The sequence below is a fragment of the Poecile atricapillus genome, chromosome Z, assembly GCF_030490865.1.
Source record: "Poecile atricapillus isolate bPoeAtr1 chromosome Z, bPoeAtr1.hap1, whole genome shotgun sequence".
In the NCBI taxonomy this organism is placed as follows: Eukaryota; Metazoa; Chordata; class Aves; order Passeriformes; family Paridae; genus Poecile; species Poecile atricapillus.
Window position 1 is genome coordinate 117,933,630 of NC_081289.1, and position 27,037 is coordinate 117,960,666.

Sequence of the window (27,037 nt, forward strand, 5' to 3'; positions counted from 1 at the left end):
AGGTCTTTATTCACAAAGGTCCACTTGTCAGTTGTCATCAACTTCACCAAGCTGAAAACAAGTCTTGATTGCAGCTGCCTATTCAGAACAGTTGTTCTGGAAACGGCGCTCCTGAGATTGTTGTGTCCTGGAAAGGAAGAGCTCACGCAGAGCTGTAGGAACATCCAGGGACATTAAACTGTCATAAACCTAGGTACATAAGTTTGGATAGTAGCAGGCTAGTGAAAAGAAGGAGGAGACACTGCTGGTGGCAAAGCAGGTCTGGAATGAAAATGTTGGACGAGGGTAGAGGTTCTGTGTAGTTGCCTCTGTTAAGATTCCTTGTGTTGATGTGCAGATGTTGCACTGAGCTATCCTTTAGATTGTGCAGCTGGCTCTCACCTAATGTGTCTGCAGCTCTTGCATGAGCAGTGACGGTGTCAGTTCCTGCATGTTAAATTCAAAAAGAACCATCACTCCTCACCCCACTGTTGTCACTACTAGCAATATAGTTCAGAGTAAAAGAAAAAAACTCACAGAAAGACTGTTAGTGAGGCATGGTCAGAGTCAGTGTCATAAGGCTTTTGCCATGCTGCTTACATGTGCAGGGATTGTGTCATATAAAACACAGAAGGTGTGTGACAGTGAGTGAGCATCTGTGTTATGTACATAAAAATGTCTTTGTTAAGTTATCTTCACTTTGTAAAACTGGTTGCGAAACAAACAAGTCTTTTACCTTGCAGCTTTCTGCTGATGAAGTGAACATTGCCATAGATCAGCCTGTTATTTAAACTGCCCATGTTGTTAATCATCCAGTGATCTATGAAATGGGCATTTACACTGAGAACATGTATGTTCTAGATAAACAGGACAAGGTATGACAAATACTCAAATCATTTTCCCCACAGACCATCCACAGAGGTGTTCTCAGAGGGTGAATTATAATGTCTATTACCATCCTTAAAGATGATATCTAAAGAAGTATTGAAATAATCATATCAGAAATTTTTAAAAAACCCAAACACTTCAAAACCAACCCAGTAAAAGGGAAGTGATTTCTTGTTACACCATAAGAAAATCGTAACATATTTTAAAAGTAAAAGGAAAAAAACTGAACAAACTGTGGATTAGATGCTAAGGCTCATCAGTTGCAATTAGTAAAGAGGGAAATCACTCTGATTATTTCAGACAATTTCTGAATTTAGCTGATAGAGCTGGAAGGAGTGTTCCTGTGAAGAGACTGTTAGGAAGAAAGGGGAGAACAATTTATTATATTGTTACTGCTCAATGCAGCAATTTGTGCTTAGGTACAGTAGACGGCCTGAAGTGCTGGGACAAAAGCAATAATTGGTGGAGCAGGGTACAGTATAGTTCTTAATCCTGATGTTTAGATTTACTTTCTGACTATTTTTCAAAGTTGTTTACTATACCCAGCTTCATTTAAATATAGTAAAAAGCTAATTCTGAGCTAAGAAAATTCAAGTAATAAAATTATTTAGATAGATTCTACCTGATATTTCTAGCAATCAGTCACTCACAAATGGTTGCAAATTTGCTTGGCAGTATTATTTGCCATTTCATAATTTATAAATTAAAGCAATTAATAATGATTGGTTTCAGATCATTCTCTGATTATATGTCATATGCTGCAATCCATTTTATAGTGTATTTAGCACACTTCACACAATACCATTTCAGTTTTTGACTGAACAATTCATATAACCAGTAGTGTTATAACCCAGTTTCCGTAGTTCTTCAGCAGTATGTTGGAATAATGTTTTGTTTGGGGGATTTTTCCAGTGGATAAACCAAACAACTGACAGAATTTTATTCTAAGTTTCTTAAATGTACGTGCTATTGAAAAGTGGCTTTCACCACTTTCAAGCATTCAAGAACCCAAAGCTAAAATTTGAAAGTTTACTACTTAATTTTAGAGTGGATAAAGTTGTGGTTATGATTTAGTTAGTTTAGAAATCAAATTAATTTTGGCCCAAAATATTTTGTTTACTTATCTCTGAGAAAATAGAAAGGGAAATCATGACAGAGCTCATTCCATGCATTAACAACCATACCAATATATAAAGCCAGATAAAAAGGGAGATAAGTATTTCAAAGTTTTGGAATGCCAAAATCATGGTCTATCAGATTTAACATAGCTAGCACAACATTTGAAGAAAATCTGGTTTCTTCAGATTATACAGTCCTGAGGACTTCAAATTGGTTTTCATAACTGCTGTAAGTTCAGTGGAGGGTATTTTTAGAAAAACAAACTTCTACCTCAGTGAAAATATCCTTAGAAATACAGTCTGTTCTTTCAGGCTTCATTATCTGGGTTTCAGTGACTGGTGAATATGCTTAGTTTCATGAACAGCTTACCACTGAAGTATTTGCTTTGTCCACACAATTACTTTGCCAAAAGCCGTTGTGGTTTCTGAATATGTCTAGAGAACTGCATTCCTTTGATATTTGATACTGGGAAGACAAAACATCCAGCATCACAGATCATTTTTGAAATCTCAACTTTAGAAAATAATTAAATTCTTTTAGATTCTGGAACACACAGTGTTCCTGTGCAAAAGACCAACATAATGTAACTGCAGGTCATTCAAATGCATTGGATCACTACTGCTCAATAAAGAGTCCGTATAAAAACTATATATGACTTTCCAAGAGGAAAAAGGGATTGTAGAACGAGCTAACTGACTCTGGTATGCATTTACTAAGATAACTATCAGTATGAACCAGTGCTGGAAAGACATTTTATATTCACTGTAAAAAAACTGACCAATGAACCATGCAAGCTTCTGTGTGTAGAAAGAAATTAATGAAACTTTTTTTGCTGTGATAACTGCATGTTTTTACCAGGTGACACCACTTACATGAAGTATGGTCTATGCTGTAGTGTGAGAGTGTATTGGATGGATATGGGAGTAGCAGACAAAAGAGCTGCATGCGCTTGCTTATGGAAGCATTGGCAGATAGGATGGCTGAGACTTGTCATATCTTTTACATTTAAATTACTGGTTATACTAGGTGTTTCTGAAATTTTGTGAACATCTGCTTTATTGTATAATCTGAAATTCAATGGAAGTGCACTTGAATTATACTGCTATACATATTATAGCCATACATGTTATCCATAACGCATGTGTAGTACATTGTTACCTGTAATTGATTGTGCCTCAGCTCTGCTAGTGAATTCTGAAGGTGAACAGTAAAAGAAAGCAGGTGCTGGAGGCAGAAGTCTGATCTGGCAGTCTGTTGAACACCTGCAGCATGGAACTCAGTCTATATCCAAGAGGCAGGACCTGAATTTTCGGTGACAGGTTGTAAAACACATTCACAGGTTTCTTCTTGAGCAGATAGAAGGAACAACTAAAAGGAAGAAAGAAAAAAAATGTGATTTTCTTCTCTAATCTTAGTGAATCTCAGCCTTTTCTTGTCTTCTGTGTGCCTTCATTGTAGGCACTTACTAGGACTAAGATGTGTATTAAATAACCTCTAAAAATATGTGAAGATGCAGACAGTGTTTAGTAGTGCCCTCTGCAGGCTTTTTTCGTGGTAAATAGAGAGAGCTGTAGTAGCTCCACTCTGTCTTGATAATGTGTTTATAGTGGTTGAGCTGGTTCTTTTAAAATATTTTCCTAGCAAAGCATCAGCCAAACTTTGGAATTTTATTCCCTAGCTGCTTGGAAACATATGTGGAGTGCTGTAAGTGATTCATGAAATGGCACACAAATAACATGCTTGTTTCAAGAGCCTGGTTTCTTACCAGTTTCTGTGTTTCAACCATTGAGTCCTGAGCAACAGGAATTTGAACTCCCCTCTCTCCATTAGAAGATATTTCTGTCTATACTGATCTGGCTGTATCTGAAAGAAAAAGGTGATCAATTCAGCTTTTAGTTCTTCGTGAGCAGTGATTGCTCTGAAAAAAAACCAAAAAACAACTTTTTTTCTAAGGGCCTTGTGCGACTTTCAGCCAAGTTGATACTGTAATAGAACTGTCCAAACATCCCTAAAATACAGCTGCAACTACAATGGAAATTGACAGTGTCGGAGAAGGCATCATATTTTGAGTTATTTCCTATAGAAGTCCAATGTAAAATAAATTATTTTCACATTCTTCTTTTTTTACCTATTTGTTAATAATCTATGTATTGTGGCTTAAAGTACCTTCCAGTTTCAGGACAGAACTTGGAAATAATTTCTCTCTTGTTAAATTACATGAAAATTCATTGCTTATTCCACATCATCATGTTTAAATGGTAACCCTTTCAGTGCGAAAATATCATCACATAAAATAGAGCCTTTTCATTACTGTATTTATTAGCATATTACTCTCATTCCCAACTGTGCCCTGCACATTAAGCAAAATATGTTTTCCAATTGTGACGCTCAGAACAATGGGGACAGTTACAAACCAAGAGTTCTGTCTTCTAGTCTGAGACTGTGCAGGGATATCTTTGTGGTCTCCCAGATGTCATCAAAGTCTTTGTTGCTAAAATCTTATTAAGAATATGTGCATCACTGTCACTATAGGACACGGAATGATTCACAAGGACACGGTTCAATGTATGATAGGGAAAAAAGTACTTTTATTTTTCTGACTCCATATAGATTCTCGACAATGACCAGGGATTGGATAATTAAGTTACCACCTCCTCAATCACACTGGTGATTTTGGTCGTGCAAAACATCCATCTAAAAGAAGTTTCTTAGAAAGAATATATAAACATCTACGTTTATAGTTACTTTCCTGGGAAAGTGGCTAGAAACTATGAAAACAAGGTTTAATTTTCAGGGTGACACTTAAGTGTGTAAATTATTTAAAGAGACAGATGGGAGGTTTTTGTCAAGCAAAAGCTTGTAGTTCAGCAAAAACTGGAGATCTGAAGTGACACACATAAAATAAAGGGAGTAGTGTCAGTTATATATCCTAGATAGGCCTGACAAGTCCTAAATAACCTAAATGAGAAATAAAACCATTAAATAAGAATGCACTTGAAAAACTTTAGGAAGTTGGTTGACTATCCACATTTAGAAAAATCTGCAGGTATTCTGTAGCCTGTTCAGCGGTTTGACGTTGGTAAATCAACACTGTGTGGAGCTGTAGAGCTTGTTCTTCAGAAGATTTAAATTGGCATCAAAACAGCAAAGTAAAAGAAGTGCTGTATGAACTTCTGCTTTTAGTCTATACTGCAGTAGTCACATTTTTTCAGTCACTGAATCATGCTAACTTTTCTGGCGTTCCCTGGTGGAGTTAAATAGATATTTTCCTAATTGTAATCAAAGCTCTCATTTCCAATTAAAAAAAAAAAGAGGAGCATTTCAGCTTTTGTAGACAATAACCACAAAGATATTCCATGAAATGCTGACGGAACAAAATACAATTATGTACACCCGTTTTGATAACTGTTATTTATCATTGGATGCCAATTTTTCAGCTTGGATACTGCTTTATGACTTGGCTTATTACTTAGTTATAGTAAATAAACAAGGACGTGCAGGAAACTTTGCATTACTCATCTCTTTAGGCATCGTATGATGAAACATAACCCCAGTTCTTAAATAATCCTGAGGACCACAGGTCTTGTAGTGACTGATTTACAGTCTCATTAAGAGTATCTACCAGATTTTATTTCAAATACTATACCTCCATATTAAAAGTTATTTTTCTGTCTTACTTATGTAGGTCACTGAAAAATTCTGACCAACCCTGAATGAAATTATCTCTGTGACAGGAAATGTATGTCTTACAGAAGACAGATGCAGGCAAGAAGATGTTTAGTCAGAAGACTCATTTAGGAAACACATGCTTTAAGTGCCTTAGCAACTCATATTGGCTTCAGTAGTATGTAAATAGATTAAACTGTTTAGCTATACTTTTTGGTGTGACATACTGTACTGCTAAGAGGTTCTTATTTACAGGTTAAAAATCAGAAAAGCATGCTTCTAATACGCTCCTTAACTACATCTACGGAATCAGCTTTTAAACACTTTTTTAGTCACTGATGTTTTGCCGTAACAAATGCCACTCAATATTACTTTACTGATAGTAATAAGAACATTATTTTGTCAGCAAGTTCAAAGTGGTTTTGTCACATGAACACAAAGGACTGTTCTCACCTTTGATGTCAACAGGGGCAATAAGAAATTATGAAAGGCCTCAGGACTGCAGGCTGCTGAGTAGGATCTGATCAAGGGTTAAATTTATTGAAAAAAAAAGTGAAAAATTATTGTATGTGACATGAGAAAGGACTGCAGATGTGAACATACCCTTGACATAGATAAGTGAGAGTCTGCATATTTGTTGCTGTTGATCAGCCAGGGAGGAGGAACACTATCAAGCCCCCTCTATGTCCATGCTTGTGTGAGTGCAGTTTCTGTTCGTATGGAAGGCACATAAGGAAGAGATGAGGGGGAAACATTGCAAAATCTATCAAACTCCATGATATGAACAATGAGTATGAGCATTCACTGTCTTCTCCAGTATAAGACCTAGGAAGTATCCAGTGAAGCTTGGCATTTGGTTAGGTACTAAATAAACAGAAGGACAAAATCAGTGTGTTCACATCTTGAGTAGGCTGTTCCATTGCAGGTGTGTGCTTTTTCACCATTTTATGATTTTTTCCAAAACCAGTTCATCAGCCAGTATGTCTTGTTTCTTGGTGAGCATGAACAAGATTGCATAAAGGTTAAAAAGTCATAATGCCTGGAATGAAAATCACTGTCATTACTGTGTTGCCTCTATTTGGCATGCATATTACTTAATTCACAAGCATTCTCCAGCATTAAATGGGGTAAAACTTTAATCCGTCAATCGCAGTATCCAATGATCCTCCTTCAGATTTTACTCAGGCAACACATTTCAAAATGGCATGTTTAATTCTTTGATAGAGTATCGGTTTTATTCTGAAACCTTGTACAAATAGAATTCTAATTAATCTCTGTTGATATTAAAAAAACAGGACTTCAGTGACTCAACAATTACAAATTACTTTTTAATGGATGGATTTACAACATTTTATTTTTTATTTAATTCCTCTGACAGACATCTGGGAGCTTGTGAGAAGGCACATAGGCAAACTTCTCTTGAAACCTTGCTTTATCAGCGAGAAGAATTTACCAACTTGCAAGGCTTGTAAGCAAGCACAGGACATTCATAACTGAGGTCAGTAGAAAAATAAAATTCATAGATCTAGTCCTGCCACTGTTCAGTTTTGGAGCTGCTGTTGAACACAGATACTTGTGGCAGTTCAGCTCAGGATTTAGCTCTATGTAAACATGGGAAAAGCAGGTATGCCATTGCCTAGGAAAACCTGGAAAAAAGCTGTATTTAAAGGAAGTGCTCATCTTGAGTCACGTGACATTCTTAGATTTGTGAGACTTTATATAGTCCTTGAAATATTGAGATTTCATCCTTCCTTTCTTCTTCTCTCACTAACATGTAAATTCTGAAATAATATTCTTCTTGCTGAAGTAAACTAAAATTCCCATGTTACAGGTAGAGTCTTGTGCTTTGTTTAAAGGTCTCAAGAGAAATTTCCAAATATGACATGCAAAGCAGAATTAAGGAGCTGAAAACTCAGCTTCTGCCAGTAGAATAATGGAGGTGCAGAAATACAGAATTTTTCACCAAGAACAAGGACATTATAATTTCATAACTGAGAAACCCCGGTGGAAATACTAGCAATCTGATGTTTCAAGATGCAGATTGAAGGTAAAACACAAGCCTCCTTCATGTCAATGGCACTGTTCGGCCTCTTTGACCAGGGCTAGGTGTCATTAAAAATGCAGGAACCCCAGACCTAGATGCCAAATTTTTCGTGTTACGAAGTACATACTAGCACGCATGCAGTGCTGCTAGTGCACAGCAAATATTCTTAGAAAGAAGAAAAACCATGACAAATATTTTTTTTTAAAAAGAAGAAGAATGATAACCAGATTTCTCAGTGATACTGTTTTCCCTCATTGTCTCCTGTGAGAAGCAACTTAAGCTGTATTTCCCATGGCATGCAGAAACAGCCCTCACATGCCCCCAACATCCATGTACAGAGCACAGTGTTTGGGCATCGGACAGCTTGTTTGATTGTATTTATAGATTCTGACTTGAGATGGTGTCATAGTCAAATAGCATAAAATATTCAGATCTCTGTATTAGTAAAATAGAGACCTTAGAGACTTACTGGTGAGAAAGGGATTATTTGAAACATCAGCTATCAGAGAGTGGTACTCTGACTTGGTGTTTATATAGGTAAAAATATTAGCAAATATGTTCTCTTATTTATTTTTTTTTCCTGTAGCTGTTGGCACATACTGCTCAAGAGAAATTTGAAATATGAAATATGTAGAGGTGGGCAGTAGGAGAGGAGAAGAACCAAACAGCAAACAGGACTGAAAATTATTAGTATAGCATGCAAAGAAGGCTTTACTAATTTAACTATCAAATTCTTGATTAAAGACCCCCATTAGAATCCTGTGGCTGTTTAAGACACACAGTATGCCAGCACAGCACTTAAATAACTGCATATCAGCACAGTTTGCTTAGCTATTTAACTATTTTCTTTTCACATCATCAGGGCTGCTTTAGTGAAACTTGTTTCAGGTTTTTAGCTGTGTATTCCCTTTTGGGGCGGTGGAGATGATGAAGGAAAGTATCGTAATTATTATCATAATTTTCTTTTTTTTGCTAGTACTTGCTTTGGTCCTGCATTTTTTTTTTCTTTAGTTGGTGAGACCTTATTATGAGATATTTTTTATAATTCTCAATTACTTGTCTTGGTGTTAGGTCTGTCTGTGATAATTGTGCTGATGATTTATTCAGCTGAAAATCACTTGGCTCCATACTCTGTGATACCTTGTATAACACTTCCTTTTCATTTAAAGGCCTTGCCTGAGTGTGACTATTCCGTAAAGGCAGAACTGCTGCAAAGAAGTTGTCTAGCACTTCCTACTGCATTATCAGCCCTACCAGTCTTTTGGTCTGCTGACTTGTAAAAAGCAGAAAAATTGCAAAGTCACACTATGTATCTGTCAGAAGCAGATGTCAAATGACATTTCCTTAGATCTAAAAAGTTTATTTTGAAAAAAAGAGAATAGGTCACTAAAGCATGTAACCAGTCCTCCTAACTTGAGATAAGATCTGTCAGCAGCACTGTGGTCAGTTCAGCAGAACTTAGCTGTAAGAGAAGCTAGGACAAGGTTTGTTCCTTAATTAGTACTTTCAGAAAAAAAATCTTGAGTGGGTGCAGGGATCATGTCAGCTATATTTCTGCTCAGAGTTTTCCAAATCTATGCTGAGATCCCACTGTTCTGAATTTCAAAAGGAAAAAGATAGTGCTGCTGTGTAGTGAAGAACAACTGGAAGTTAACTGACTTAACTTTTGTTAACAGACATTTAGATGTGGGTATGAATAAATATATTTGAACATCCATGTTTCTTTATTGCAAAAGAAACTCCAAACCCTTTAATATTTAAAAATAGCAATATGCAGGGCAGTGGTTAAATACTACAGTTAAAGCAGAAGGAACATAGATACTCCAGAATTCTCTAAAAATAGGACTTCTAGGAGACATCCTACTCTAGTGCAAGGATGATTGCTATTAGAACTAGGAATTCTGAACACAGGCTGTGTTATAGAAGGCAATGGACCCCTCATTGCTGGGTGGCTGTGTCTAACAGAGGGCTTTAGCTACCCTGGCCAGCCTCACTGGTGACCCCAGAAATGCATTCTCTGCCCATGTACCCTCCGTTCAAGTTCATACCCAGGCACCTAAACATTGCCTGAGCTGAGCTGTAGGTAGGTCTGTGCCCAGTCCTGTCCCCTGTCATCCTGACTTGCTGCTTTTCCTGACTAGGCCGTTGGTGCATGCCCTAGATAGTCCTATGTAGAGGCCTGGCTGGCTGTGCCTAACCAGATCTCCTGGGTGGGTCTTGAACTTGACTTAATCACCTTGACTGAGAAGGGGCTGTTTAGAGATGTGTCAGCAATCCTCATCCTGCTTAACCTTGGTGTTAAGCCCGGCTGGGGAGGATGTGGTGCTGAGGTTGCCTTCTATTCCTGGCTCATAGCCCCTCATGGGGCAGCCCTGCTCTTGCAGCTCACTCACAGTTTACTTTGCAAGGATAGTAAAACTAGTTACATGAGGATTGTAATGAAACTTCAGAGAGGTGACTTTATCTCTTTCATGTCCTTCAGTCTGCTTTTATTGAGGTACATACTTACCTTCTTCATGAGTAAAATATATTTGGAAAACATTTTTAGATTCTCAGATAGGAGATACTGTGTTGATGCTTCACTTAAAAAAACCACAAAGTCAGCTAATTAAATCCCTTTCTAACGAAATTCTAACTTCTTGTGAAGTAGATCAGATGACAAATAGCAAGATTCAGTACAAAGAAGTAGTCCCTTTCTGAAGTCTTAGGAGAACTCACACTGAGGATAGAAAATGGGGCCAAAATAGACTACCTTGTTCCTTCTGAAAGCAGCCATCTGAGTTTTTAATGTAGTTATTTTCTTTTTTTCAGAAACATAGTCAGCTATTTTCCTGCTGCTTTTACCTGCAGCTGTTTCCCAAAGTTCAAATAAGTATAGTACTGTGATGGTGGGGTGGATGGCCTGCTCTTTGGGCAGGTACTTTATGAAAGCATGTAAGAACATCCCTGCTTTCAAGGATATTTGCTGTAGTATAGTCTGCTGCATGCCAGTGTGCTTCTGTAAATGTATCAAAATGCAGCTTGCAGCACTGAAATCTACAGGTATCAGATTTTGAAGGAAAACAAGTGCAACTTTATAATGTCCTAGCTTACCAAAAGCCAGAGGAAGAACCTCTCTTTTCCTGAAGAAAAGTGGATTTTTAGAAGGCATTATATCCTATGAAAACACTACTAAAAAGAACAATTCAACTTTAATCTAATGAAGTGGAAAATTTTTAATAATTACACTGAAAATACAAGCCAGATTCCCTAGCTCATTTTTTGGGTGTTTTTTAATCTCCTTATAGCTTATTGGATGCTGTGGCTTTTTTGATGGCAAATTAACAATTTCAAAAATTTCAGGGGTGTTCATAGCCGCTAGGAGGGGTTTAAAACAGGTTCAGTCACTTCTGCCCCTGCAGACTGGCTCACACAATTGGTTTCACCTGCTTTTGTAGCTTGTCTTCACAGGGTGTATCTTAATGGCACAAAGCCCAGTTGTGCAAAACACTACGTGCCTGTGAGCAGCATGCACACACCCGTCAGCTGGCCAAACCTGCAGAACCAGAGCCATGGGCAGGGCAGTAACTCATACCTGTACTCTGTACCACAGCTCCCACTGTCAGACAGCAATGAAGTGAAAGGCTGCTGTGGAGGAAGCCTGAGCATCTAGCTACACACAGCTACATAAGGCTGAAGAACAGTTTAATTTACCCTTTAATTTAATTTACCCTTAGTTTATCTTTTCTTTATTTCTGCTGTGAAGCTTCTGGTTTCTAAACCATCAGTAGGCCCCTTTGCTAGAACATTTACTTCATGACTCTGCAAGATAAGAACTGTTTTTCATGTCAAGTAAGTTTTCAACACATGTCAAAACAGTGTACATGTTCTTGTTCTCCTGAATAAATCCCAGATTTGAACAAGTGTCTCTCCAAGGTCAAACCTTTTTTATTAAAACAGACCTATTATTTGGTGAGAGGCCTAGGCAATAACAGTTTCTGAGCAAGTGCTTAGTAGTGGCTAGCTGCAGCTTCTTATTCTTGTTTATTAAAGGTACTTATGAAAGAAAATATGGACAAGGCTTACAGTGTCTTAAAAATTTCAGCTCCAGGAAGGCTGGTGTCCTCACAGGTATAGACCTCAGATTGTGTTAAAGAGGGTTTCTGTGGTCTTTGAAACAGAAGCACAGAATTGGAGAAGGTCTCTTTATTGCCATGTCCAGGACCCCAATGTCACAAGACTCAGGTCATAAAATCCCTTTCATAAACTTACTGGAGCTCATTCTAGCTGTATCTCTACCTCTTTCACTGAAAAGCTTCTTCTGGTCCTCCCCTCTCTAAAACTCTCAAGAAGTCTAATCACTACAAAGCATTTAGTATAAAGCCACTTTATACGTTTATCTCCCTGCCACTATTGTTTTCTAAACAATTCCTTTCCATCCTGATGGACTATTTCTCCAATAACGTATGTGAGATAATTCACTTAACAACAATCCTATCTTCACTTGCACAGACAGGCAAAATCCAAGGAGTACTCAAGCATCATACAAAGGGCAATGACAAAAAGAAAAACTATGCAGGCTTGGAAACGGGAAGCTTAATTATTGGTTATGATTATGCCTTGAAATAACATATCAAGGAGCATGTTTTAAGTGTTGCCCAGAACTGCAGCTAAGTTCTGTTGGGCTGCTGTTACTGACAGTGTACATTCTGCCAGGGACAGAATGGAATCTTTGCACAAGGCTCATCAAGGAGACCCTTCCTTTCACTGTAGAAAGGATATACATGCTTTCTAAACTCCTTCTCAGAGAGGACTCTTGGTGTGCTGGATCCAAACCTAGCCCCAGATTTGGTCAACAGTTTATTACTTTATATTATACTTATTTCTTTACATTTGCATTATACTTTATACTTGCACCTTTGCAACTGAAGGATTATATAGGTGTACTTGAGCCTTTATATGGCTTTGTCCTGAATGATTAAGGATGGCAAACCAAATGTATTTATATAAATAAATGTTTTCTTTAAATTGATCATAATGATAATGATTAGGCAAACAGATTTTAATCATAATTACTTTCTATACAGTATAGATAGCTGTAAGTACTAGTATAGTGCACTATTTATTGAGACAATATTGAATCAGTTATATTAAAGTTATAAAAATAAGAACTGAATAGATATTGATGTTCCCCACCTATACTGATGACCATGGACACATCTTTTTCTAAGCCATGAGGACTAACCCTAAGGGCTGTGACTATTCAGGGAAGGAATATCCACATGCACTCTGAGAAGGAATATGTTAGAAGATCTTGCCATTACAAAGTGGGACTGGGCTTTTATAGGGTAAAGTGAGTATCAGTCAAATGTCTCTAGGCCAGCTGTGTCAAGTCAGCAGCTTTGGATAAGATACCAGTAATATCACTGATTCTTTTATCAGGAACCTTGTATCACCATAGCCAGTTTGCTGGGAAACATTGTTTTTCCTCAGAATGTTTTAAGTTTAGAATTGATGCGTCAAGCTAGTTTCAGCATTCTACAATACCAAAAGCAGTGTGTGCCCTCTCCTCCATCCATCACTGATGGCTTTTTCAAATAGAGTATTGTTCAAGCTGGCTTACCTCCACTGGGCAGAGCATTCTGCTACAGTACCTGAGGCATATCAATTAAAGAACGAAGCTCAAAACATGCAGATCAACAAAAGATGCATCTTCCATCAAGAGCTAGCATACAGCAGATGCATAGATTATGTCATTTGACTGGAAAAAATCCTTGACCTTTTCTGGATGGTACTGGAATCCTGTCTGTCTAGTAGATTTTAGTGATCACTTCCTACCATTCTATGTTCCTATTCTATGTTCTATTCCTACTTTTCTGTGTTTGAGTCAAGAAACTTTCAGCTTCTGCCCATGAGCAATTCTCCTGTCAGGCCAAATTCGAAACTAAATCTCAATGTTTTATACAATAACCAGTCACCTGGAAGTGCTAAGAGTGTTACATTATCCCAGTGCACAGTCCAGAATAATGGTGTCTGCAGTATTACAGACTGGATAGGTCGGCAGTGACTAAGTGAACAGGGTTGGCTTGTGCCCTGAACTGGCTTCCACAGTATGTCTTCTTCAAGTCTGCCTTTGCTGAAACAAGAAAGTGCTTCCCAGCCTTAGACTTCCACCCTTGTCTCTGCAGTCTGGGCTACAATTGTACAACTCAGCATTGTGGAAATCCTGGAGTACCCAACCCAAGAAAGTTCCTCCCAGTGGAGGTTTTAGGAGGAAGGGGGCTCTAACCTTCTGTCCTCTTGCAGCAGTTGTCATAAGCATTTTTAGTTTTGGAAAACTGAACAACTTTGTAGAAATGAAGTTTAAGACTTTTTATAAAGGACCAGTCCTTCATACACTCTAACACAGTGGCAATTAAAACAACCGAGTGAGTAGTCTCTTCTAAAGTTAAACCTATGTCAAGAGAAGAATGTATGGGACAGTGGAAATCATTCTGAGTCACAACATATACTAATCCTCATTATCTCTGTGAAATTTCATTTAAATAAGCTTCACAGAAGGGAGTTCACCAGATTCTTCATCTCATAGATTTGCACCTGGTTTTGAGCATTTAATTAGTCCAGAAGCAGGCTCTAACCTTCTAACCTCTGCCATATTTCCCAGTACCTCAGCAAGGTCTTCCCTCTGTGGCTTGCAATTTACTTCACAACTCTTTAGGAGTGTAAAGTACATGCATAGCAAACGTAAAGAAAACCAAAGACTATGCATGGATGCTAAATATATTGCTTCTGCTCAATAAATTTTCAGCTGTCTTGCTCTCTCAGTTTTCTTACCAGTCTGAGGCAGATCTAGGACTGAAATATTTTGGGGATTTACAGAAATACTGCTCAGCAGTTACAGCTTATATGAACTGGGAAGTTCTTTGAGCTCACAGTGCTTCATCTGACTTTATTATTTTCACAAACATTCTGTGCCCCTCTTGTAAAAAAAACAAAAACCAACTGTTGACCTTCTCCTGTTCCCTATTCTCACCAATAGCTTCTCCTTTTTCAGCAACTTTCTCAAGTTTCTACATCTATTCACTGATAGGTAGCCTCTGTTTTGCCAGATTTGCATAGTTAAGACTGACGGTTATCTATTTTACTTCTGTAAAGAGTATGCTCATCATATCACCTGAAAAAATGTTTATTTCATACACAAATATGTGTCCAGAAGCACAGAAATCCTTTTACTAGCAATGTTGTGATTAGAACCCCCAATTTCTGACTAGATTAAATTCCCCACCTCACTGGTGAAAGCCCCACCTTCACCAGCTGAGATTCAGGTAATCATCTCACCCTACTGCTTGAAAAACATGTGTAAGGACTGAGCTTAAACCCACTCTGCAAATTTCTGCTGCATCATTCCTTATGTAAGGTGGTTTTTAATACAGACTTTACATGAAAGAGGTTTCACTTCTCACTTGGAAAAGCCCATTAAGGAAATGTGCTTGTGAGTAAACAAACATTAGCTGCTGAGAAAACATAATGAAAATAAAACCAATAGTAGTTCTTTAAAGTCAGCTTTTAACAATATTTGCACAATGCACTTATCTGTTTCAGCTACTTTTTACCATATGGCTGCATATGGAGTTTGAGTGAAATATTACCAAGAACTCGCTATAAAAAAGTATTACAGAGCATGCTTGACAACATGGTGAGGAAAACCAGGATATCTCGTTGAACCAGATCATAGTAATTGATCTGGGGCTGTACTTTTGGACCACATGTTCAGCAGAGTAAAAGAAAAGTCAGATAATTACAGAGGATATGGAAGTTAATTTGAGCAACAAATTTACAGTCAAAGGTAATTTTGGATTAGAAGGGGGTTGCTTAGTTGATCCCCATCCCCACAGAAAGAAAAGACAAGCTTGAAGTTAGACTTATTTCTGTAACAGTGACCCTTTGTAGAGGTGGTTTGTAAAACCTTTCTCTGTAACTGTTTTGTGGATTAGGTAGATATCTGTTTTGGTGGCAAACAGTATGGTTTTAACATAGTTGAAACAAACGTATGGAGATGAATAGAGGCGGTACATATCAGAAAGGGTAACAGAATCTTCTCATTCAAGGCATCCTTTCTGCCACTCAAAGATGCCAGATGAGAGTACAAGTAAGTTTTAAAGTCAAACTCTAAAAGCACCTAATAGTTTTATGGTCTAAGAACACCAGCTCTAGACTTAGTGTAAAGTTCAAAACTATAAAAAAAAAACCAAACAAAAAGATAACAACACCAAATGAACAAAAATCCCCAACAACCCAAATTTTAAAAAAAAAACTAATGAACAAAATAACAACCACCAAAAAAACCCACAAAGACAACACTCCAAACAAACAGAACACAAACCCTTCAAACATTTTGCAGGCAGTTTATCTGTGCATAAAAATTCACTTCAGCTGTTTGGAGATAACAGCGTGTAAAACAGTAGGTGAAGCAGAAAGAACAGAGATTCATCATCTCACACACATATCATATGCTCAATGGTTTACAGTAAAAGACAAGCTTTGCATTAATTCATACACATATATAGACTGGCCAAGCTGCTGACAAGGTAACTTTCACATACTCAGATGTGTCAGTCAGGTTCATAAGCATCCAGCAAGATCTGGTGAAAATAGAAACTCATGAGCCAAAATACATTTGTAGGTTTTCTTACAGTTATTGCAGTAAACAGTGCTATTGTTCCATTCATAATGAAATGGAGTGGATAGAGGATAGGTGTGTTGTGGAAAACTCTGGGAAACTGCCTCTGCCTAGGGATGCCAGGTGAAACCTATCAGTATACAATCCAGTAAGAGGGAAAGCGGGGTAGTGTTCGCCATGCCTGTAAAATGGTCAGGAAATGCTACCCAGACTTGTTCTTTGCTGCCCACACCAAGGCAGCATTTACTCACCAGTAAAAGAAAATGACAGAATGACTTCATTTCAGTAAGGAAAAATAGTATCACCATAATCTAATTGCAAAGGCTGCAGTGTACTATTTATGTTCATACACATAAATTCAGTTTTAATTATTCCCATTTCATTTTCATGAGGAAAAAATAGACAGAAAAATGCAAAATTAACTCTTTGCAGGAGCACAGTGGGTTAGATTTCACCATGGCTGACAGAAGGGCAAGGGCTCATAGTTCCCAGCAGAGTACAAATCTGAAACAGAGAAATTGCTTGACATTATGCACTGACCCTTAAATATTGCTAAATGGTGCAAGCCAGGGCAGTTCTCAAGCTGCTATTCCATCTTAAGCTAACCAATGCTTCAAGAAGCTGCCTCTAATTCTCTGACATCTGCCTTATTTGCCATGTCAGCAAGAGCATAGGACATACCAAGCCTAATGTGGATTTGTCTCAGCTGAATCCAGTGGCTACAAAGGGTAATTAAAGGTGCAATACATAGATATTAAAGTACAGATGATGTCAGAGAGAGGTTAGTTTTTCTCTTCCATGAGCAAAATCAATGGTAGTCTTTTTAAAATCACTTGTCCTGGTGAAACAGGAGAGGATGACTGCTGATGTTTTGGTCTCATAGCAGCACTGTAGGTCCACCTTTTGCTGGAATAAATAGCTGCAAAGTGACACTGGAGAAGCAGTTCCCATCCAAATTAAGAGCAAGTGCTGTGAAAAAAGCTTAAAGCAGTGGAACTCTTTTAAGAGCAAGATCATGACAGAAGTACTTTCCATGTGAACACCTTTCTTCAGTCTTGTTACATTTATCTTAGTAGAAAACACAGCTTACCAAAGCCACTGGTCTTCCAAAACAGTATGACAGATCTTACCCAGTGCCTTTGCTTCACTGTCTCATGACTATCTAAGAGGCAAAGTTGTTTCATTTTGGATGTTTTTCCAAATCTGGCATTCCAGTATTAGGAAGTAAAGCAGCCTGGCATGGAAAAGGCTCCAAACAAAGGCAAAATGATTGTTTAAATATAACCAATGCAGAAACCTGTCTGAGCTTCACTTTCACTTTTGCTTCGAAATTCGTCCTAAAGAAAATTCTGTTGAATAATCAGTTCACATTTGAAACTTCATACTGTTATGTAGCATAGCATCACAGTTCATGTTTTTTTTTCCTACTTACTTGTGAGGTTTTATACAGACATGAAAATTCTCTACTGCAACATAATGTTGATTTATTGCTGGATTGTTTTTTTTTTCTGTCATTTGATTACCTCTTACTGCTTTTGTGATATGAAATATCTTTTAGATGTTGCCATGATCATGGGTACTTGTGGTAATATCCAGTTTAATGTGTTAGAAAATTTGGAAATGGGATATGGGCATGTAATGATGTTTCCAGCTGAAAGATAATTGACATAAGACAGCATTTACAGCTTTTATTCAAATTCCACAAGATGTTTGAATCCAAGCACCATTCCTGAGACTGAAACAGTTAATAAAGGCATTCTTAAACAAAAATCCCTTGAGCAACAGTAAGTCTAAAAGTCAAGTGTTACAAAGGCACTCAGATGACCTCTCCACAGTGGTGGTAAACCACACTTCATGACAGCATGGTTCTCAGTAACTTCAAGAAGGTATGGTATTTGAGGAGGCATAGCTTTCCATCACTGCAGTGCAAATACATCCCCATGAGTTCACTGTTTATCCCAAGATTAAAGTGCTGTAATTTTCTTTTGACGTCCCCAAAAACAGATAGAAAAAGTGCAAATTATGGCACGTAAGATGAAGAGTTTTCACAGACCCACACTTGCGCTGTCTCTTGAAGCTGTGACAGTTGACAAGTACAAAGCCTCAGTCTGAGAGCTAAAATCATCGCCTTAAAGAAAGAAAATGCAATAGTATTAGTTTAAAAATATGCAGTGATTTAAGAAAATAAAAGGGCTGATTTTAAAAACTGAGTGGTAAAAAGTGAAAACTCAATCTTCTGGATCATGCTGATGTTACAGTGGTTACTTAAAGCTGTCATAATTTACAAGAACATTTGCTGCAGTCTTTTCTGAGGAAAAGATTATCTCTTATATCTGTAGTCCAAATTCTGAATTTTCTATTATAACAAAGCTATTACTCACTTTCAGCCATATAAATGAAATAACGAAACTGAAATCTTTTAAAGAGCACCCATGGTAATGTTTGTTAGTAAATATGTGCATACAATTGAAAGTGTGCAGAACTGGGATTTCAGTGATGAGTTTAAATGTCCTGCATATTCAGTTCTGATACAGCTTGAGCTGTAAGTTAAAACTGGTAACATTAACAATCCTTGTTCCTGTAATCAGGACTGTATGGGTCATTTCCAAGACACTGATAAAGTATCTGTGGCTTCTATGCTTCAGCTACCTACTCATGATGGAAAAAAGGTTCTTTCCAGGGTTTCTTAAAAATATCCAATGCTGAGAAATTTAGATGTTTGTCATCTGACTTACTGCATGTTGCAAGTAAGACAAAGTTATTTGTCATTAAAATGAAGAAGTAAAACCACAAACAGCAGCCTCGTCTCCTTTAATTTCTTCATTTCACTAAGTGCACAGAAGAGGCTACAAGGTGGAAAAATTCTACAAAAGTAATACAAAAAGCCAGGGGAAGCCAAGCTATGCTCAGACAATATGCACTGGAATTGTGTCCAGACATGCACCAACGCTGTCCTCCAAAATGCTGCTTGCCTTGAGCTTGTGTTCATTAATGCATGGCATGATGCCACTAAAGTTTCACACTGTCACATGAAAAATGAGACTTTGACTGCAGCAAGGTTTCTGGAAGGTGAAAGTGTCTTTCTGAAAAGGTTATTTTAACTGCAATATCTACTGATGGCAGTGGATCAAACAGTTACAGTTAAGATTCAAACATGACAGCCTGAGGCAATTTGTAAATCAGTGGTTTCATGCCCTCTTCATCCAATCTAGCTTTCACCTACAAAATTTATTTTTAAGGTGGCAGCTTCTTAATGTATTTTTTTACAAGTGAGAAAGGTGGGTGGATTCTCAAAAAACTCCTGTCCTTGGAAAAGCCCTGAATATTCTCTGTGTTCACTTGGTTAGCTACATCATGGTACTACTCCATTTGTGCTCCTTGGTGGCCTCAGGGCTGACCTCAATACACTGTGTGAGTGTCTGCATGGACACCAAGGAATTACGGCTGAACCAAGTAGATCTGAACCTAACACTGGCCACAGCCTCTCTCCTCACAATGCATTAACCTGTCAAACTTTTATCTATAGGTAACAAAACTGATTTATTTAAGTAGGTGTATTAAGACTTTTCTTGTCATATCAATTTATAGTTTTCTATGGTGGTTTATTTTTCATTTTTCAGTTCAATTTTAGTACAGAACAGTTAGATGCATCCTGACAGTTTTTAAAGTATTTTCTTCCCTCTGAAATGTAAAAAATCCTGGATGTCTTGGCAACACAGATTCTCATAAGACAAGAAGTAGCCTAGGAGATGATAGGAGATGATATATGAGGTATATAATAAATGAAGTATCATTTTATTTGTTATTAAAACCTGTAGCCTGATCCAAAGTATAACAGACTATATCCACAATAAAAAACTCTATGCTTTCCAAAACAACCAGATTTCTGTGAGTATCCTTCTCAGCCAAAACTACCAGAACCCCACTTAATATATGGAAGTATGTGCTGAGCTATGTATGAAAGCTATTGGTGCCTCAGTGAAAGGGAACCAATATTCCCAAATTTTTAGGTTGCCCAAGAGAAAGCCAACTTTAGAAACTGCATTCTTAAAATAACTCATAAGAATTTAAACTGAAAACTACTCTCTGTTTCACTGTAATATTATTTAGGTTGCAATCTACATATTTTTTTCAGATTTTAAATGTAAGAAAGAAAAATATGTAAATTAAAGTTAAAGAATTGGCTATGACTTACTGTTCTTATCCTTTGCATTAGGGTTCCATTTTCTTTTCCTGTCTGTTAAAGTAAATACATGCAAGTTTAGCTTAAGCATTTCTAGATTTGAAAGAAATAATACAATTCAACAAACCTTTAGATTTGCTGAGCTGCAAGCAGTTAAGTTTATTATTAAATCATATTAAATAAATAAACTTCTCTACATTTCTTTTTCAAAACTTTAATCAAATTCTGAAGTCATAATGTTAAGACTCTCTTTTCATTACTATAAATATATTTGTCTGGTTTGCTGGATTCTGTTCATGTGCAAGAAAATACTAGACTAATATTCTGTTTGCTTTGCACTACTGCACAGGCAAACAAGGAAAGAAATACTGGGATAGTCCTGTATCGCACCATTTTAGTTATATTGCCATAATGGAGTTGAAAAATAAAAATTCTATATAAGACACTGGGGCCACAATGTCTTTGTAGCTGTGAAGAAAACACCATTCAAGCTGTGCTTTTACAGGTGCTCCTTACCCAAACTAAAGTTTGTTTGTACTCTGTACAGAATACTGACTGGTCAGTTTTAAAAATGTATCTTTCCATACACTTTGTCTCACAGAGTATAATACAGTGAGGCAAATAAAAACCATCTCAAATTATCCAAGATTTCATCTTCTACCCTCTTATCATCTAGAAATAAAATGGTCAGTGACCAAGTCCTGTAAGTGTGTCTAGAGTTACTCAGATTTCCTAAAGGTTGTTCACAGGAAAAAATAAAGAAATAGTGAGAAGTTTCACTATGTGAAGTAAAATGTACCTTTTTTGGGTTGCTCATTCTTGAATGATTTTCTCTTCTGAAATATTATTAGTGCAGAGAGAAGGACAGCTACAGTCACACATATGGGGATGATTAAAGAGATCAGGATTTTTTGTCCACTATACTGTGTACTCGTTAAAGCTGTCAAAAACATGAAAGGAAAGTAAATTTATCACTTAGAAAACAGGCATTTTTTATCCAGTTATCAGTTCTGTTTCTCTGAAGTCTTGCTCTGATTGAACAAAGGATTTTTAAAATTTATCAGCAGAGTGGTTTACACTCATTTTATGAATAATTTATTATGATACATTACTGTAAAAAGCCTTACAAAAACAAGTCAAATCTCTCATTTGTAAGGCATTTGAGTCTGGCACCATTGTATTGGCCTTTGAAATATTTATATATATTGATGAGACCCCCTCTCAGTCTTATCCAAACTAAACAGTGTCTCCACATAAGAGAGATGCTCCAGACCCCTCATCATCCTTGTGGCTGAACCCTCTCCAGTACCTCCTTCCCTCTCATGTCCTGAGGATCCCAGAACTGGGCACAGCACTCCTGATGTGGCCTCACTACTGCTGAGTAAAGAGGTGGGGTCATCTGCCTCGACCTGCTGGCAATGCTCTTCCTAATGCTCTCCACGATACTGTTAGCTTTCCTGGCTGGCTCATGGAGAGCTTTTTGTCTGCCAGGACTCCCAGGTCCTTTGCAGAACCACTTTGCAGAAGTCAGACCCCAGCCTGTACTGGCATTTGAAACACTTTCTCCCCAGGTGCAGTACCTTACACTCAGTTGAACCTCATTAAGTTTCTCTCTGCCCAACCCTCCAGCTGATCAAGGTCTATGGAATGGCAGCAGAGCCTTCAAGTGAATCAGACACTACCCCCAGTTTAGTGTCACCAGCAAACCCGTGGAGGGTGCTTTTGATTCCTTTGTCTGGGTTCTTGATAAATTGAATAAGCCTGGACCCAGTATTGATCCTTGGGGAATGCCAATGGCAGGCTTCCATCTAGATTCTATTCCTCTGATCACAATCTTCTATGCTTTGTCATTTAACCAGTTCTTGGTCCTGTTCATCTAACCCACATTTCCTGAGCTTACCCATGAGGGTATTATGGGAAAAAGTCTTGCTGAGGTCAAGGTAGACAACTAGCTAGAACAACAGAACAAAAACAAGGAGACTATCAGGGAGGATACCCATGCAGCTGAAAAGATTCCCTCTGTACTGGCAGGAAAATAATGAAAGCTACCCTAAAATTAAAACGTATAGAAAAATACAGACTGGTTTGTTGGAGTGGAGGCTGGGACTTCAAAGACATAAATAGTAAGTCAGTATTATCAGTTTCCCAAGAATCAATATTAGACTGATTTCTAGAACTGAACTCCAGTGATGGACCATGATGCATGTATGAACACCGTTGTGTACAAGTTCAAGGTCATACGAACCTAAAGTGGAAATGTAAGCTGAAGTTTCTCCATTCAGTTCTTTATTCCAGAAGACACAGGTGTAGTTCTCACTCATGTTTGGTTTGATTGTGAGGATGCTGGTGACATTGTAGAGGCCATCTGCAGTCAGTGTATAGGTGGTATTTGCAGGTCCACTGAGATTGAAGTTCTCATTTTGCCAGAAAACCTCTGCTAGAGGAAAGCCTTCTGACTGGCACATAAAAACAAACTTGTCTTCACCTGGTAGTCTCATTACTTGAGTGTTTATTCTCTTGTATGATGCTGCATAAGAAGATGTTGAGTGAAATTGTTGTATGCAATGATAGTCATTTTCCCACTTCACTTTCCCTGCTTTCTTTTAATGCTATGTATTGTCTCTGGGTATATCTGTGGGATGCTTATTTAAAATTATGAAGGATATTTTGTAGAACAATGCAAAATTGTTTCTTCTATCCTTACCATGCATACAGCAAAAGAACATGCTCCGGTACTTTTTACAGGGCAGCAGTTGACACTAAATGTATTATTTATTAAGACAGAGGAGACAAGTGGAATCTTATGGGACCCTTATTTTCACTTTTAAAATATGCCACTTCCAGGAAGACTGATTTTCATGTTTGTTTTAGTATAGCTTATAAACAGTGTAATATTTTCATCATATTAGAATAAAATTGACTTTTCAGAGGAGCTAATGTGGGTCTTAAGAATGTCTATTTTTGCATTTGATAAAGACTGTTATTTAAATATCTATGTGGGAAACTAATGCTCCCTTGCATCACACAAACACACAATTAGTGGGAAACACCAGAAGTGTTTTCAAAGATCTGGTCCATCATGCTATCCAGTAACATAGTAATAAAGCAGCCTTTATTACTGATGCCCATTTGGCTTCAATGAACACAGAAAATCACATGTCCTTGCTCTGGGAGCTGCAGTCACTTGGGGAATCCCAGCCACTTGGGTAGTTGTAGCAGGGTTCATAAGTACATCGAGGCATCTCTGAGAAACTTTTGGGAATGACCAGAGGGTGACCCAACAAGGCAGGGGATCAAAGGAGAGGAGGGAGGTGGTGACACTGGAGAAGAGGCTGTAGAAAGAAGGGGGAAGGAAGAAGGATGGAAAGAGAACGGATGCTGTCCCTCCCTGGCACTGGGTGCTCCTGGAGGAGCTCAGCTGTTGAACAAAAGGCTAGCCACCTCTAAGACAACTGCTTTGCTTCAGCTGGGCACGGAGAACAAAGTTTTGGTGAGACAACTAGCAACAAATTGCTTCAGATTAAATAATTTCTACAAATTTGTAGGAATTAAGTAGAGACATCTCAATGAGTGTACATTTACATTTAATTTAACCACTCACCTTTTACTTCCAAAGCAATGTACTTGTAGTCCACTCCCTGGTACTCAATGAGACAAAGGTATGATCCTGCATCTGTGATCTTCACATTGGTGATCTGAAGGATGGCTCGTCCCAACTTCAGTTCACAGTGCAGAAGTGATGCTCTTCCTATGTAATCAGGATGTTGAGATGGATGGAGTACCTTCCCATTACGGAATGTGTACACTTCTTTTGATTTCAACCAGCCCTGCCTTTTCTGCTCCCAAAGAACAGTCAGAAGTCCTAGATCTATGGAGCCATTCACAGGGAATCTGCATTCCATGGTCACGTTGCTCCCATACTCCGCAGTGTAGAGCTGTTGAGGAACTTCAACTGTAAGTAATGCTTTGTGAGGAAAAGAGAACAGTTCAGTTAGTTTCATCATATGTTCTGATTTTCTTTAAATGTGGGCAAAACTGTGTCAGATACTTTATACAGATAGTCAGAGGTATATGGTTACTGATTTGACTAAAAGTTTTAAGCATTTTTTGTTCATATTCACACTAATATTTTTACCATATAGTAATTATAGCAAATAATCTATATTCTGTACTGATTACAGAATCTGAAAGATGAGGGCAAAATGACCTAGTTGGGGTTTTGTGGGTTTTTTTCACATTTTGTGAGTAACTTAAGGCTAGGCCAGTGGTTACACTGGGACCATTTTTATCAGACTATGATATCTTCTCTTACATATCCTAAGGCTGTAGTAAAACCAACAATTAATTGTGGAAATTGTACATCTAATTTCATTATCCTTCACAAAAAGACAGATCGGTGTTATTCCTGTGAAACAGTTGCATTGGATAAACTTGTATGGTTCAGAATTGCTATGTAGCAATTATAGTCTCCACAAACCTGGAACTGTGAGTATCAATTGATGTCATACATTTTCTCAGATACATGCAACAATATTACAGAAAATACATCAAAATAATCTTAGCCATACACCCAATCTGAAATTAATATTGTTATAAGTAGGTTGTCACTTTAAATTGTACTTGGTATGGAAGCATTATTTATAATACATCATTCAATATACCTTGTTACTACTATCTTGTTACTACATATCAGATGTACCATATATTGGTAGACAATTCAGGATTCTACAAGGAGTACTTGGAAGTGTTGGTAGTTATATTTCAAAGAGAAGTCCATACAACTGCTCATGTATTCTTTTTATTGTACGTGTCTCTGAAATACTTACAGGGAAACCTTAGCATTGCTAGGTTCCCCTTAGCAATGTTTGTTTATTCATTCTAATACAACTGTAACAAGGGAAAAAATTATGTGAAAAGTGCCAAGCTCCTTCTGGGTTTTAGCCAAGCTGCTTCTTCTACAGACATGGACATGGGTACACAAGTCTTCTTTTACTTCACTCTGGCTCACACTGAGATTGTTATGTTTCCCAGTGGGCGTTGGTTGCTTTGGCCATCATCCCTCTTGCAGCCATGCCACTGGTGCTGGACACCTCAGCTGCTGATACAAAATATGTTAAAGAAGCCTGACTATGGAAAGTGATGGTGTCCTGGGGTGACTTTATGATACTGATATCCCCAGTCGTCTGGTTTATGTTATATATTAAGTTCTGCACCTTTAAGACTGGCTTTGAGAGCAAGAGAGGGGGAAGAAGAAGCTGCAGTTTGTGTTAAAGAAAAACATCACTCCCACACATCCCGCTCCTGAACTGTGGTGTCTGCAGCACGGACAGACAGCGGGACAGAGCTTCTCTCTGGCTTTTAGTTAGTTTTAGCTAGCTGAGGCAGAGGAGTTCCCTGGACCTTTGTTTTCTCCTTTTCTTGGATCTGTGCAAGCCTGCTCTGGACTGAGCACCCAGCCAAACCCCGGGAGCTCACGCCTGTGGCCCACCGGGGCCTGGGCCTCAGCACTTTCCAGTGCTGGAGGAACTGATAAGAAACTGAGCAAGCCGAGCTACACCACATGAAAAGGACTTTTCTTCCTAGACTTGCCATCCCATCAACAGCAAGAGGTTTTATTATTTAATATTATTCAATTTTCTGTTAAATAAACACCTTTTTCCACTTCTCTCCAAGGAATTTTATTTTTTTTTCCCTTTCCCAGACCAGTTGGTAGGGAGGGGCATTTCCCTGGGGAAATCCCCATTTGGAGTTTTCCTCCCTAATTTGCCCTAAACTAGGACAGATGGACACGTGTCCTGTGCTCAGACAGTGCCAGTGCCTTCTATACGATGGAAAGCAAAGGCTCCAGACATTACAGACCATTCATACAAGTATTGCTGGAGGTGCTAAAGCCCACATACTAAAAGCTGCACTGGTTCTGCTAGTAGAATTGAAAGGCACTTTCTCTCTTACCTGAAACCATGGAGAACTGTGTTTCCAGCAACAGTATTGTGAGGATCTGGAACATTTTCTCAGGTAGAACTGAAATAAAAGTAGGATTGCGTTAGAACTTGGAACAACTGAGGCAGATCAGAGCCATGCTAGCCTTTAAAATGCCTCATGGCTCATAAACAGCAAACCCAGAAACAAACACTAGGCTACCAGCAGAACCAAGGAAAATCCTTACTAGAGCAACTCATGCACACACAAAGAATATGAAGCAATGGCAATGAAACAGTGGCAATATAGAGAAATGAAACATTTCCATAACTTCACTCATAACATTTCCAGGATTTATATTTTGCAAGCAGTTTTAAATAGTCTGAAAGGGAATTGCAACTTTGATTGAAAATCTCTCCATGCAGGAGAGATTAATGAACAAAAACAAGCCGATTTTTAAACTGTCTGCACTAACAAATGTCTAGTTCACAAGATTTTTAACCCTGTTTTTGTTTCAACTCTGTTTTGCATGGGGTATTTTGCAGTTTCTAATTGCCTTAAACCTAAAGACCAGGAAATA

The 27,037-nt window shown here is 37.9% G+C and overlaps 1 protein-coding gene across 1 annotated transcript in view; it reads right to left on the reverse strand.

The window, feature by feature from the left end:
• Window positions 1-15,507: 15,507 nt before the first annotated feature.
• Window positions 15,508-27,037, reverse strand: part of CD274 (CD274 molecule) — a 34,623-nt gene continuing 23,093 nt past the window's right edge. The window contains exons 12-17 of the mRNA XM_058826588.1: window positions 26,491-26,559; window positions 24,140-24,502; window positions 22,784-23,065; window positions 21,338-21,478; window positions 20,551-20,592; window positions 15,508-18,483 (exon numbers count right to left, since the gene is read on the reverse strand). Coding sequence (XP_058682571.1) covers window positions 18,401-18,483; window positions 20,551-20,592; window positions 21,338-21,478; window positions 22,784-23,065; window positions 24,140-24,502; window positions 26,491-26,559 — 980 coding nt within the window. The 3' untranslated portion in view covers window positions 15,508-18,400. The remainder of the gene's footprint in view (window positions 18,484-20,550; window positions 20,593-21,337; window positions 21,479-22,783; window positions 23,066-24,139; window positions 24,503-26,490; window positions 26,560-27,037) is intronic.